Here is a 14082-nt window from a genome sequence, read left to right as displayed (position 1 = left end):
TTCTCTGCGCTTCGCTCGCTCGCTACCTGCTGAACGGGTCCCCAGTTGGGCCCGATGGAATGGAGCTATGGGGTGCATACGCGATCGAATATTGTGGCTCACGAAAATGTGGACGAGTGGGGGGCTCCTTCGGCGATGGAGAAAGGAATCGGTTAGGCCGGTACGAGATGTGAGGCGAGCAAAGTGTTGGTGGCTGGTCAGCTCGCTCGCTCGCTCCGCCAGGCTCCGTGAGGAATTGGAAGCGAGACAGACGTGGGCAGAGGGGCTGGCATGACAGTTATGACGTCTGTTATGGGTTGATTCAGGCCGGCAATGGTCTGAATAGCCGTGTGGCGAATGAGAGGAAGAAAAAAAAGAAAAAAGGCGTGCAGCACTTTGCAAACATTGGGAAGGTACCCCAGAGGTGTCGGGAAGAGAACCGAAAACGTCAAAACCGTTACGAACTGGCCATATAGACAGGTTATAGTATAGGGAAAGTCGCGGCGGCGCGGAATAGGTGTAAGACATGGCATGGAGAAGAAAAAGTCGGCGAAGAACTGCCGACCGAAGGGCCGAAAATTGATTACCTCCACGCGTTCAGCCGTACGATTGTATCTGAATCATGCCATGTCGGCCTACTTGCTTTTTCTTGGTGTTGTGTGTTCTTTGCAGTCGTTGTCGTGGCGTAATAGGCGACAAGCACGATACGGGGCGAGAGAATGCAGTTCCCAGGGGAAGCCCCACCAGACAGGCGAACACAGCCGCATTCCCCCTTCGGCAATGCTTCGACACGATACGCGATTCATCAAGAGTGGGCGGGTGGTGTCGATGTAGCATTGTCTCCGCAGGTGGATGTTCCTGCAAGATCGACCGTGTGGCGGGAACAGGCCAACGGCTACGACGATTATGAGCGACCAAAATAATGCCGCGTTCGAAGGTGCTCTCACGCTATCTGAGATGTCGATGCTCGCATAGGGGGCAATTCGGCAAAAGGTGGAGGTGGATTTCTCGCGTATCAAGAGTTGCATTATAGTTGTGCATTATTGTCGGCATTATCAGACGATGGGCGCCGATTTCTCGGAAGGCTCCATGCTTCCCACTTCCCCGGCGGTGAAGGCTACTATGTAGGAAGAAGGGGGCGTCGGCTCCATAGAGTACGTAGTAGGGGGTGCAGCTCCCGCTTCTCGTGGTCGGTGCTCCGCATCCGCAGCACTTGTACCGACAGGGTAACATCAACCCAACGGCGATAGACGGTGCTCATCAATCAGCAGCGAAGGAGCACACAGACCATGGATCTGGAGCGTCGTTAGCTCAGCCGCTCAGGGTCCCGAATGGAGACAGGGTAGCCTGTGTCAGCCAATCTTCCGCTCAAGTCAGGTCCGTACAGCTTACATGCACGCATGCACCAAGCCCCACCGGAGTATCCAACCCAGATCCACCCGCTCAATTAGGGAGTCTGCTGCAGACATGCTGCGTGGATGACGACAAGAAAATGCAGCTGTGAGAAAACCAAGGCAAACAGAACGCAGAGCCGGCCGAGGCGACAAAGGCAGGGCGTGCGAATCCAGACATCCGTCCCCACAACTGCTGAGACACTTCGGGAGAGAGGGGGAACGGAGGAGAAGAGCACGTGCAGAGACCACCGCCCTCCCCGATCCCGTGCAGACCCTTCTGCGCTCTGTTGCCTCTGACGCATGTTGCATTGATAGCACAGACGCTAATGCAAGGTACGTCCCCGTCGAAGATGGAGAAATCGACGCGGCGGTGTTCCATGGGTCCCACTCCCTTTTTCCAACGCTAGAAGGCCAGGAGGAACAGCAGGCATGGCGGGAGAGAAGGGCCGTCGCGGGCGTACCGTAATTGAGAAGATGCCTTCTCGTCGTCATGCCGCCGCTAAGAGCATCGCAACGGCGGAACGGCGGCTGGCGGCGGAGCGGACGAAAGTGGCGCTGGCAATGGTCAAGCAAAAGAGCAAGCGTAGCCGCAACAGCGCAAGTGGTGGCGCGCGCGGATCACCACAGATCGCGGCCTTCTGGCCTTCCTCAAGGTCGTAGCCCCTCGGTCCCTGCTACCCGGCCGACGGCTCTCGCAACAGCTGCGTAGCGCGCATGAAAGATCGTCGCTCTTCGGCCGGACTCCGCGCACACGCTAGGTAGTGAACGCAGCCTGACGTTCGTCTCCGCTGGGCGCCGCCCTCGCCGCCGCCGCACCGCCTACCGGAGGCTAATGCGGTGGATACGCGAGAATCCAAGACAACATCCCAAGAGGGATACCTCACGTCTAGCGTCGACGCCTAGCTGTTATTGGTGTTGTAAACTCCAGGCCCAGCCAGCCACGGCCCCGAATCTGCTCACCCATTTAGCCCAGACCGTAGTGTTGTGATGCTTTCCTCATGGTTCGATTAGCTCGGGCGTCCACGCGACGCGGCCTCGCGCTCGCGATTTTGCGTGTCAGCAATCCGCGGCCCCGGAAGCTCGAGCGTGCCGGGTCATGGACACGGGCGAACGCGAGCGTGAGGATCAGGAGGGGCGGGCGGCCAGGCAGCCAGCCACCCCGTGCGGAGTATACCATAGAAGCGAGGTCGACGACGACGACAAACCACGAAGCTGGCAAATTGCAGAGTTGCGGTCGCCGAAAGCGGTAAGGGAATCGAGAGACGGTCTGGCGAGTCAAGCTCTATGCACGGCCGCCCATCGTCACCTTCTTTCCCCCGTGCTCCGGCGAACGTTGAACGCCGCAGACGCAAGCCTAAGAGCCGCACCGACGTGAACTGGACGCCATCGACCCACAACTGTCCATCGTCGTCTGCTTCATCCAGGCTGTGCCCCTTCGTCCACCGCCCAACTGATGGCTCGAGCTTTCGGATGGGAGGCGTCATTTCCAGGGTGCCCTCTCACCGTTAAGGTTCTTCCACGGGACTTCTCGATCGCGGCAGGGGGCCAACTTCTATGGACCCTTCAACTCCGTGGCTCCATGAGCCGACTGTGGCGGCGACGGCGGTGGATGCAATATGGAGCGTCTTACTTGGTGGTGGCACGGGCGGCTTGACTAATGCTTTTCCCTCTCGGTGACGCGATGATGGCGGCGCCTTGATGAATGGTGTACGCATCTGTAGAAGGCTGCAGGTTTGCCGCGCCTAGAACCCGCCAGCCTTTTTGAGCCGGTGCAAGCTGCACGTCAAACAGGCATCTGGGCCGCAAAAGCAAAGAGAACGGCAGCGGTTCGTCGGCAAGCTGTGGCTTTCAACGGGCGGGAGTCTCACAGCGAAAGTCGCGGGCGAGCCGGTACGGCGGAGCGGAAAAGCAACTCCTCAAGGCCGCATTGGGAAATGCTTGGTGGAATTGCTTCTTCTGCTAAACGGCTCGGGCAGCTCGCCGGCGCGGTGAGGAAGCACCGCCAACAACGCCCCGTTGCCCTACCGCTCTGGTGTGCGGCGCGTGCGCGTGCAGGATGAAGGAAGCCGGGTCTCGATCGTGTGGATCCCTCATTTCAAAGTGCAACGCCAAACGGGCGGATATTGCGAAAGAGGGAACCCCCCTCATGGGGAGCCGGGGACAGTCGCGTGGGCTAACCCCGCAGGCAGGGCGCGAGCTGGTCGCCGCCGGCCGGCCGCCAGCGCGGCGGTGGAGCGCTGGTGGAAGGCATGTGGAAGTTGCTGTAAAGCGCAGGCGAGCCCTGGCGGCTCTTAATGCGAAACCTTAGCTCGCGCGTGATACGAGGGTCGTGCTGGCCGCTGGCTGATCCGAGGCGGCGGGGTGCGGATCTTTCGTTCATCAAACTCGCGCTTCCGCGCGCCGTGCAGCCTGGCCCTCGTCAACCGGCCTAGCCCGACTCGGGCGCGCAATTGTACACTACTGATCGTCGCGTCATGAGAGACTTTGGCGGCCGTGGGCGCGGGCAGAGCTGAGCGCGTGCTCCCCAAGAACTGTGCCGGATGCCGGCCAGCGCTCGCGCGGTCGGGCGTACCGTGGTGTGTCTTCGGTGATTGGACGTGGAGCCCGTTGGGGGATCGGCGGGGCGGCGACGACGAAGAAGTCGCATCGCGATGCTCGTCGGCTGGCGAAGTACCAGCAGCGCGCGTCAGCGGCACGACGTGGTGTTGGCTGACGACGGCAGTTGGGCGGCAGCTCCGTCGACGTCGCCCGCTGATCGAGCGCGCGCGGGCCCTGGGACTTCTTCCCGCCGCGCTCCCGAACCCGATGCCAGGCGTGGGCCCGTCTTTCTGCACGCGCCGCCAACCAGTGAACATCTCCGCCGCGCCTGTCGCAGCGCCCATCTGTAACTGCAGATCTTCTGCCCTGTTGGGAGAGCAGCGCTTCTCGAGATGATGCCTCAGGAAGCGAGGCCGCTGTGGCCGTTTCAGCCCGCAACAGACTTCTCGACTGGGCTGCTGGCGCTCCCGGAAATGGAGCGTCGCCCGGGCACACACATGGCAGGCGCGCCGGATTTGTCAATCCTCGATGGCCTCGCGCCCACGAGCCCACCGCTTCACGTCTGATCGGTCCGGGGATTGGAGCTGCCGCCTTTTCAGACCTCATCGTGCACTTGTTCCCTGGCGGCTTCATTATGCGACGGGCAGGCCAGCCGCTCTCCGGGGCCCGTCCACATGCTTTCGAGGGACGAGCCGGCCAATGCGAATCATGATCGGCCTCATGGATGCGCCCAGCGGCGAGTCCAATCACCGAGCCGGCGCCAGATGCGCGAAAAGGTGTGGCCAGCGCGCCGCGACCTCCCGGCTTCGTGCAGCGGGGCTTGGCGCGTCCACTGGCCGTCCGATCACGGGAGCTGGGCGCGCATGCCTTGTTCTGACAGCTGGCGCCAGTGTTTGCTTTGTCGGGCTCTTGTGTCGCCGTGGGAGAGCCTGTCTCGCGTGGAGCCTGACTCGCGTCGGGGAAGAAGGCTCGTGGGGAGAGCGAATATCATGGCCTGATGGCGGTTGCTGCCCCTGGTTGGACGGGCGAACGTGCAGGCTGCACGGGGCGGAACGGCGGTGACTGACGGGGATGGGGTGCAGGGCAGCGATCGCAGAGATGGACTGGGCGCTAGAGGCCGCGGTTGCGTTATTGGCGTGGCTGGCGCTGTGATGGCGGTCGTGGTGGTGATTGACAGCTTACGGGCAGCTCCCGCAGCCAAGGGCAGACAGCGTTTCAGCCTGGGAGATCAAACGGCGGAGCAGCTGTTGCTGCTGCTGCTGCTGCCATTGTTCCTGCAGCGACCGCCTGCATGGCCCGCTCGATCCAGCCCAGCCACGCCGACATCATCATCATCATCATCACCACGCCCGGCGGAGAGCTGCTCGAATGCAAGGGGAGGAGGAGTCGGTGACGGACCGGGCCCCGGCGCCGTCAGTGCTTCGTGGGCGGCGTGAATTTGCCGACGCCGCCCGCCTCCGCCCCTTCTCGCGCGTGTGCAACCTTCTGCTCTGCTGGATCAATACGTGCCGGGCGATATTGTCGCTGTTGGCCCGAGTCTGCCCTGTGTCTGCCGCGCGCCCCGATACGGGCCGGGTGGGCGTGCTTTTGCTCGTGTAGGGGACGGGAGACGCTGCTTGGCTGCGTGATCACTCTCGCGGCGGGTCCGGCACGTCGCGCGCGCGCCCATCTCGAGCCTGCTGACGAGCGATCGCACGTCCTGATCCTGGCGGAGTCGGAGCGGGCTGCCTGGCTGGCAAGGCATCAGGCTTTCCGCGCTTTCTGCTCGCGTACGGCGCCAGAGCGCTAGCAGACGCCGCGCACGCCCGCGCGACTATATCGCCGCGGGCTGGCTCAATACAAACGGTCGGTATACCCAAAGGGTCGGCGAGCCAGCAGCAGCCGGTTGCCGCGCTCTGCTCGAGGGCGGGTGTGCGAGTAAGACGCCATTCCGCGGCCGCCACCTCCATTCCAGGCGGCCGCTCGCGCTTGCGATCGCTATTCGACGGCGGGCCAGCCACTCGCAGGGGCCTTCGCAGCGACCGGGATCTGGCGGCGCGGGCTCGGCGACGGAGGCCTGCGTGGCTAGGTACAGCGATAAAAATATCCGCGCTGTCGCAGGTAGCAGTGCTAATCTCCTGAAACGCTGCGCTGACACACCTAAAGCCCTCGCTCCCCCTCGACTGCTGTTTCGTGTGCGAACCCTACCACCACGCTCTTGCCTCAAGTTCACCTCTCGCCGCACTCGAGACTGCGCTTCCCACGCCCGAGGCAGGCCCTCGATTCAGTTTCTGTTCATTAACATATCTCAAACATCGCTCGTCGATTTCCTTCGCTTGCTCTGCTTCGTCTTGCGCCTCACCTCCCGTCGTTCTGCGTGCTCCGCGAGCCACCAGCCGTCGCAACAAAGTCTCCGCGCATCCCCCGTCAATTTGCCCTGACGTCCCATCGTTATCGTCCGACCAACCCACGACGCTCCCAGGAGGACACCATGTACTCCACCGGCCACGCCGCCATGCCGCCCCCGCAGGCAAGACAAGTCGCCCCCGAGACCTTCCTGCTGGACCATGATGCGCAACAGAGTCTGCCGCCAGACGCAATTGTCGCATTGCAGCAGGTCGACAATCGTACGCCCCGCGTTTCCGAATGCGCCGCAGGAGCCTGCTAACCCGCGCTGCAGTCAAGTACTTTCTCATCTCTGCGCCAGTCGACTGGCAGCCCGACCAATACATCCGCCGCTTCCTGCTGCCCACCGGCGAATACGTCTCCTGCGTTCTCTGGTATGTTTGCGCCGAGTCTGCCAACCCCCAACCCCGCTAATGCGCGCGCAGGAACAACCTCTTCCACATCTCCGGCACCGACATCGTGCGATGCCTGTCCTTCAGATTCCAGGCCTTCGGCCGCCCCGTGAAGAACTCCAAGAAGTTCGAGGAGGGCATCTTCTCGGACCTGCGCAACCTCAAGTCTGGCACCGACGCATCCCTCGAGGAGCCCAAGAGCGCATTCCTCGACTTCCTCTACAAGAACAACTGCATCAGGACGCAGAAGAAGCAGAAGGTCTTTTACTGGTACAGCGTGCCCCACGACCGCCTCTTCCTCGATGCCTTGGAGCGCGATCTCAAGAGGGAAAAGATGGGCCAGGAGGCCACCACCGTCGCCGTTGCAGAGCCCGCGCTGTCTTTTGAATTTGATTCGTCGCAGTCGCTTTTCGAGCAGCTGACCAAGGCGCAACAAACCAACTCGTCCTCGTTCAACAACAGCATCCAGCAGTACTCGCAATCCACCTCTCCCGTCATGCGCGCCATGGACTCGATGCCCCCGCCGCAGATGATCCCTCAGACCATGCCCCCGACTGTCCATGAGGAGCCCATTCCGATGGCCCACTTCGGCCAGCCGCAGATGACTATGGCTCCCCCCATCGCCAACATGGTCGCGAAGAGCCGCGAGCGGGATTACACTCCCATCCCCTACGACCGCAATGGAATCCCCTTGTCGCAGGTTCACCAGAGGCACAGCTCCATGCCCGCGTACATGGAGTACTCGCCCGCGCCGTCGTTCGTCTCTTCCCATTACGAGGACTATAGCACTCGTGGTATGTCCTTCGAGCCTATCACGCCTCCCCAGCACTCTATTGGTCTGGGAGCTGAGCCTGCGTACATCGCGAATGAAGACACCGGTCTTTACACTGCAATTCCCGACGTTGGCCTCTCGGCCAACTTCAACCCGCTCATGCAGCTGCCTCCGTCGAACCTCGCCGCCCCGCAGTACGGCGCCCGCCCCTTCGCTCCCGGCAACGTCTACTCTGTCATTGAGGGCTCGCCCACATACAAGCAGAGGAGGAGGCGGTCTTCGATGTCGATTGGCGGCGGAATTGCGGCGGTTGCGGCAGCGAACGCGGCCAACCCGCACGCTGCGCACAGGCCCAGTGACCTGCGCCGGTCCGTCTCGAGCTCGGTGGTTCCTGTTGCGGAGTCGGCGGAGGAGACGGGCCATGACTCACCCCAGAGTCTGCACAACGGCTACTCCAACGTCCAGCAAAAGGCCGAGGTCGCTGACGTGTCGAGGCATGGCACGCCGCTCGCTACCGTTGAGGGAAGCCCGAACCACCAGGCCTCTCAGATGCTGTCGCAGGATGACTTCTCCAGTCTGAATGGCGACTTCTCCAGCCAATCCCTGGCCCACGACGCCGTCGTCAGGCAAGCGCCCGGCGTCTTCCGCAGGGCCCGCAGCGCCACGATGATGGAGCTTGGCCCGTACCCGCAGAAGTCTCACTCTTGCCCGATTCCCACTTGCGGCCGTCTGTTCAAGAGGTTAGAGCACCTCAAGAGGTAAGCGCCCACAGATCGGCAGTTTCATGTACAGCGTGTGGATTAACCCGGCGCTTAGGCACGTGCGCACGCACACGCAGGAACGCCCATACGTCTGCCCTCTGTGCAATAAGGCTTTCTCGCGCTCCGACAACCTGGCGCAGTAAGTCCCATAGCCGCGGACTCTAATTTTGGTACAAGGCTGACATGTTACCCCCACAGGCACCGCCGCACCCACGAGCCTCGTCAGGAAGGTGACCCGATCGTCAGCTACAGCGAAGAGGAAGAGGAGAACGACGAGGGCCTCGGCCCCTTGGAAGAGGAGAGCCCCGAGGCTGCCAACGACTACATGCCGTCTCACCTGTCGGTGTCTGCGTCCCTCACCGACCTCCCCAATCCCATGGCGGCCGTGACGACCATGGGCCAGACGCATCACCTGCTCGCTGCCAGCAACTTCTAAATGCTGTGGAAGCTTCTCCTCTCCTATTGCTTTTTTAATCGCATACTAGACTACGTTCGGTTGGTTTTCCGGCACCTGCATCAAAAAGAGGATTTACATGCAGCATTTGCTGGAGGGGCCTGGGTGTTCCTTGGGAATGGTCCGGTCCGGCGAGACCGGTGTCGCACGAACTTCCAAGTGGGCCTGCTCATGACGACGCCATGACATTACTATTCCGTTTTGCTTAGCCTTTCGTTTTCGCGGCACACAGACAGTCCTTCCTGGCATCAGCGTCTGCGCGCATCCCGCTTCTTTTCCTTTTTTCTATTTCTTCTTCGTGTCAATTGTTGCTATTTGCCCTTGGAAGTTTTGGAGTGGCAAAAATTGGCGCAAAGTCTTTGACGGTGCGGCGAGCATCTAGAGCGCTTTTTTATGTCTTTTGCTTTCGACTCACCCTCTTGTTCTTTCTCCTTATGGTTATCTCTCACGGTTCGCTGTTGGCTTGTTGTTTTCTTTGGGTGGAAATCTGCTCCGGAGCTTGGGATGGGGGTCATGGACGGGAGACTCGCACGCACGCGTGCGGTGTTACCGCCAACATGGGAAGAGGGTGGAATGGATCTCCAATCGTTGCACAGCAAGCAGCGTCTTGTCCTCTATGGACTGGGGTTTTGGGAGGGATTCATGTATCATAGCTGCAGGAAGAGCTATATCTCATTTTCCCAATTAGTCAATGAGCAAATACAAAACAAAAAATTGTCTATAAGATGGGAGCCCGACATCATTGTGCATGTTGACGGTTTCATGGCGCCTTGTTTCGGCATGTGCTGTCGAGCCCAGGCGGTGTGCTGCTCTTTCTCCACGTTGTTTGATCGTTGGGCTGCATGAGGTCTGAAGCGCGAAGGGTAACACACCCTAGTCGGCGGGTAGCCCATGGACCGGTCCTCTGGGATGCAGATGCGAGCGAGATGGAGAGAGGCAAGTCGGCACGAGAAACGAGAAGAATCCACATCTATCGTTTTCAATCGGATCTTCGTGCATATGCCGGGTTGTATCCAAAACACACACACACATACACGATTCGGCTATCATGAGTTTTACAGGAGCCGAGATGCTTTCTCTCCCTCGGCTTCGGCGTGAGTAAGTGTGCTACCCAAAAGGGAAAGGCATACATGATGTGAGCGTGTCCAGGGAAAGGCACTGACACGAGCACACGTGGGAAAGGTACGGTAACTATCCACTCTTACGTGCAGCGGTAGTTCCAAACCCTGACTCCCACTCCCCCGAAAAAAAACGAAACCATGGCACACAAAGTGTACAAACGACCGGAGGAAAGAGCTCACGATAGCTCCGCGCGCCTTTTTTTCGTTTTCGCCGCGGCGGCGGCTAAGGGTCGCCGGGGAAACTTTGGTGGGATGCACAGATAGCTGATGAGACAAGGGATCGGCAGAGATGATGATGACGACGCCGGACAACTCACACCTTCTTCGGCCTCCACCGACCGATAAGCGTAGATGAATGGGTAACACACACGGTAGTGACAGCACGGAATGGAAGGGGTGGCTGGGGACGCCGATTGCCAAGAATCAATCTACGGGTTTCGGGGGTGTGGGCTTTTTTTTTTGGTGTGGGTGGTCCGGGATGGTGAAACCGCAAACCTAACTTCGAAACCCTGTTGTTATTCGGGCGTGGCCTTAAGCGCTGTGACCAAGGCACGAGAAAAAATTCAGGGCCTGCCGCCGCCGATCCGGGTGTTCGAAACTGTGGCCAGAACCCTGGGATCATGTGGGGGAGGGAAGGAAGGAAGGATGATCTTTTTCGGTGTTGGCCTTGCGCGGGTGTTTTGGGTCTCTGGGACCGCCGCCCGCGGGGAATCCGTCCCGCCGCGGTGATGAGTGAGGCGTCCCGCGCTCATGTGAAATTGCGGCAAGGGGAGACCTTGCGAAGTCATGTTCTCTTTGGTCCTGAAGGTTTACTAGCTGTAAGCGGTGGCTGGCGGCGCACCCCGGCGGCGCGAAGCTGGCGATTGAGGCGGCTTTGTTGCCCCATGTTTCCCGGTTCGTGACGGACGGACATAGGCGAGAGAGACTGCAGCAGCAAACTCGTACGAGGAAGGGTTCTCCAGAGCGTTGGATCTTCCGGGCGCTTGTGAGCTTCCGCTGCGCGTAGGGATGGATCGTGAGTGGTCAGCAGGAGCAATTGGCCCCCGTGATTGGATGGACTACTCGTATCGTATGGTGACCAATTGACAGGCGAAGCGGGAATGACCTGCAGTTACTGGACATGCATGAAGTCGGGGCCAAGTCAGCTGTGGTGGATGTGTAGTGCGCAATATCCAGAGAGCCTATTTGCGAAAGACATCAAAAGACATATCGCACCGGTTATATGATGTACCGAGTGAAACTCGTCAACGGACCCTGCGGATTCTGAGACAGAGATATGCTGGCGACCTATCATTGATAAACAACATGATGATGCAGGTGTGATTGGCAGATGCGGCTGCGGCTGAAAGAAGGGTGCCATCACGGGGCTTCCGACGCAAGAGGGACATGGTGTGGCTGTGTCCTCTACTCCTGCAACGCCACGCGGCATGGGTGCATCCGACAGTTTGAGAATCAGCCCAGGACGGGAGCCAATCAAGTGAGCAGCCGGAATCGAGCAAGTCTATGCAAGAGAAGCCCAATCAAGTAGGTGGATGCGCAACCTCTGAATGGTCCAGAAGATGTCTCTTCCGTAATCAATGCACACGCATGGACGAAATAGTCCTTTTTCTATCATATTTGCCGCGGCGTACGGCCTGAATACTGCAAAGGCGGCTGAGCCCGTCGGCTGAATTGATCCGAAACAGAAAGTGTGATGGAACACATGTATCCGAGATGTTCGGCCCGCTGGGAACTTGTAGTACCGTGGATTTATCGTGATTTGGAATGCTCATTGATGATCTGCCGCAAGAGCTGACATCTATACAGTATCAAGGCGCCGTTCATTTCTGGATCACCGAGGTGCCCATTTTGCAACGTTGAGGTTGTCTTGCGTTGGAGTCGACGCTGGAAAAATTAAGCTCGACTTCCCGAATGTAACATTGACCTGATACTTCCTACTATCTGAAGCTTCAGGAACCATGGCTCATTGAAGCCGTCAGAACTACAGTCCAATCCTAAGGGACACGGCCAATGAAAAGACGATAGTCGTATCAGAGAGACATTGAAGATTGATATGAGTCAACACCATTCGGTCTTCCCAATCTCGTATAGGGGTGCTGCAGCCGATGGCTAGCGGGAAGAATAGCAGAGCTCTAGAACATAGCGTAAGTATGCCACAACTCTTTTTTCCTTGTCAATGGAAAAAACACATACATGGGTAGGTGAAGCTATCATCCGGATGTAAACGTTAATTATACATTCACGTCCAAACGATAGCTTCAACTACCCATGGCATGAGCGAAAATAAATTCAAGCTGGCCGTTGGCTGCCATTATCTCCTGTATAGCCCAATTTAACTAAAACTTATGGTTCCTGACTGAAGTATCACGAAACGGAAAGACCAACCACAGTCACGGAAGCCCCCCGGATACCTGCAGCAACAGCGCAAAACGCAACCAAGCGAACCAGACTCCCCGCGCCATTGAACCAAGACAGTACTCACCACCAAGAAGCCCATCACAAACACAAACCCAACCCCCCTTCACATCCCCACCCTCCCAACCGCACCCATCCGACTCCCCGCCACGCACGCAGCCACAGCCGCAACCACCCACGCCGCCGCGCTCAACCCCAACGCCGGCGGCCGCGCATACCACTGCCCCTGCGCATAAGCACCCAGCTCACCACCATTCCCAAGCGCGAGATCCAGCTGCTGTTGCTGCTGTAGTTGCAACTGCTGCTGATTCTTCACAACCATCAACGCCACCCACCCCAGCACCTGCGCCCCCACCCCCGCCCCGGCCGCCATCAGCGCCAGCAGCGCCGCCAGCGCCCTGCCCAGCGCGCAGAAGTATGGCCAATTCGCTTTCCATCTCCTTCTACTACCTGCGCCACACCCCCCCTCATCATCATCATCCTCGTCGACCGTAGACAGCGCCGCCAGCGCCGCGTCCGCTGCAACCGGCGCGTGCATCTTCTGCAGCTTCGCGTCGGCCGTGGGCGGGCGCGCGGTGAGCATGCTGCGGACGGGTACTAGAGGAGCAGCGGCGGCAGGGAAGAAGCGTTCGCGCGCGGCGAGGGCGGCGGGCCAGGCGGCGATGCAGTAGGCCGTCGACAGGACGAGGGCGAAGGCGGAGATGGCGGCGGCGGCGATGTAGAGGGAGGCGGAGGTGACAAGGGCTTGGCAGAGGAGGGGGGTGGGGTCCCACTGCAAGGAGGAATTATTGGTGGTGGTGGTTGTGGTGTTGGGAAGAGGAGGCGGGGCGTGGATGGCGTGGCAGGCTGCTGTGGCTTTTGCTCCCGTGAGGGATTTGAGGCGGACGCAGGTCGGGGTGAAGGTCGTGGTGGTGGGGTCGTCGATGGCGGTTAAGGGCGCTTTGGTGCAGTTGTAGAAGGGCGAGGTGTGGATGACGAGGCCGTTGGGGCGGCCGGTCGAGGTGTGCAGTTTTGCTTCGGCGTATTCGGGCGTGTAGATGATCTTGAGCGTCAGGGCGAAGGTGATGAGGGAGAGTAGCGGTGGGAGAGATATGGCGGTTATGGAGAGGATGCGGAGGAGTAGTGGCCGTGGAAGCGGCTCGGGTGCATAGGGGTGTCGTGTTCGAGGCATTGCGGGTGAGGAGGCCTGGGATCGAAGTCGATGTTGAGAGTAGGAAGTAGCTGGTGCATGCTAGTCACACATGAAGAGGGAGAAAGCGAAGTATTCGATGGTGGGAAAAGAGAAAAGTGCGTCTTATTTTTTTCTTTTTCATAGAGGTAAAGCGGAGAGTACAGGATTGATATGGAGAAATGCTCAGATCTGGCAGCACTATCTAGCGAGGCGTTGGAAAGAGGGGATATGGATCTTGGGCATCCGAATTCAAACTCAAATTGAGCGAGGCAGCGAAGCTCCTGTACAACATCAAGGTTTAGCGTCAGACGTACAGGGGGATATGGCAGCCGATGGCTAGCGCGAATTTAATTTTCGCTCATACCATGGGTAGTTGAAGCTATCATCCGGATGTGAATGTAGAATTACCCGGACGATAGCTTCAACTACCTATACATATTCTTTTTATGAAAAGAGAAGAAGAATTGAGACATACTCACGCCATGTTCTAAGGCCTCACCATTCTTCGCGCCAGCCATCGGCTGCAGCACCCTTCTATACGCAACAGGAGTAGGTTATATGCGCAGGGACTCCGCTGGAAAATATCGAAGAAAGCTCCGCAGCGGAAAGATGTCCGAGACAACCCGCTTGAGTCTATCACGAGATGGGTACACCTAGTATTGCAACAAAGTCAGGGTAGTTGAAGCTCTTGTCCGGATGG

At 59.1% G+C, this 14082-nt stretch overlaps 2 protein-coding genes across 2 annotated transcripts; one reads left to right on the top strand and one right to left on the bottom strand.

Annotated features, from left to right (window-relative positions):
* Window positions 1-6381: 6381 nt before the first annotated feature.
* LTHEOB_234 (Transcription factor stea protein) lies at window positions 6382-8657 on the top strand (the record flags this gene model as incomplete). Its single annotated transcript, XM_035511141.1, has 5 exons — window positions 6382-6517; window positions 6571-6670; window positions 6722-8218; window positions 8277-8360; window positions 8420-8657. 5 exons carry the CDS (start codon window positions 6382-6384, stop codon window positions 8655-8657), a joined length of 2055 nt encoding a protein of 684 aa, XP_035372236.1.
* A 3660-nt stretch (window positions 8658-12317) lies between these two features.
* On the bottom strand, window positions 12318-13382 carry LTHEOB_233 (uncharacterized protein; the record flags this gene model as incomplete). Its single annotated transcript, XM_035511130.1, has 1 exon — window positions 12318-13382. The coding sequence occupies one exon, from the start codon at window positions 13380-13382 to the stop codon at window positions 12318-12320; it is 1065 nt and encodes a 354-aa protein (XP_035372235.1).
* Between the last annotated feature and the right edge of the window lie 700 nt (window positions 13383-14082).

Source organism: Lasiodiplodia theobromae, assembly GCF_012971845.1.
Source record: "Lasiodiplodia theobromae strain AM2As chromosome Unknown scaffold_1, whole genome shotgun sequence".
Classification (NCBI taxonomy): domain Eukaryota; kingdom Fungi; phylum Ascomycota; class Dothideomycetes; order Botryosphaeriales; family Botryosphaeriaceae; genus Lasiodiplodia; species Lasiodiplodia theobromae.
The sequence above is the reverse complement of the archived record's forward strand: the minus strand, read 5'-3'. Positions and strand labels throughout refer to the sequence as shown.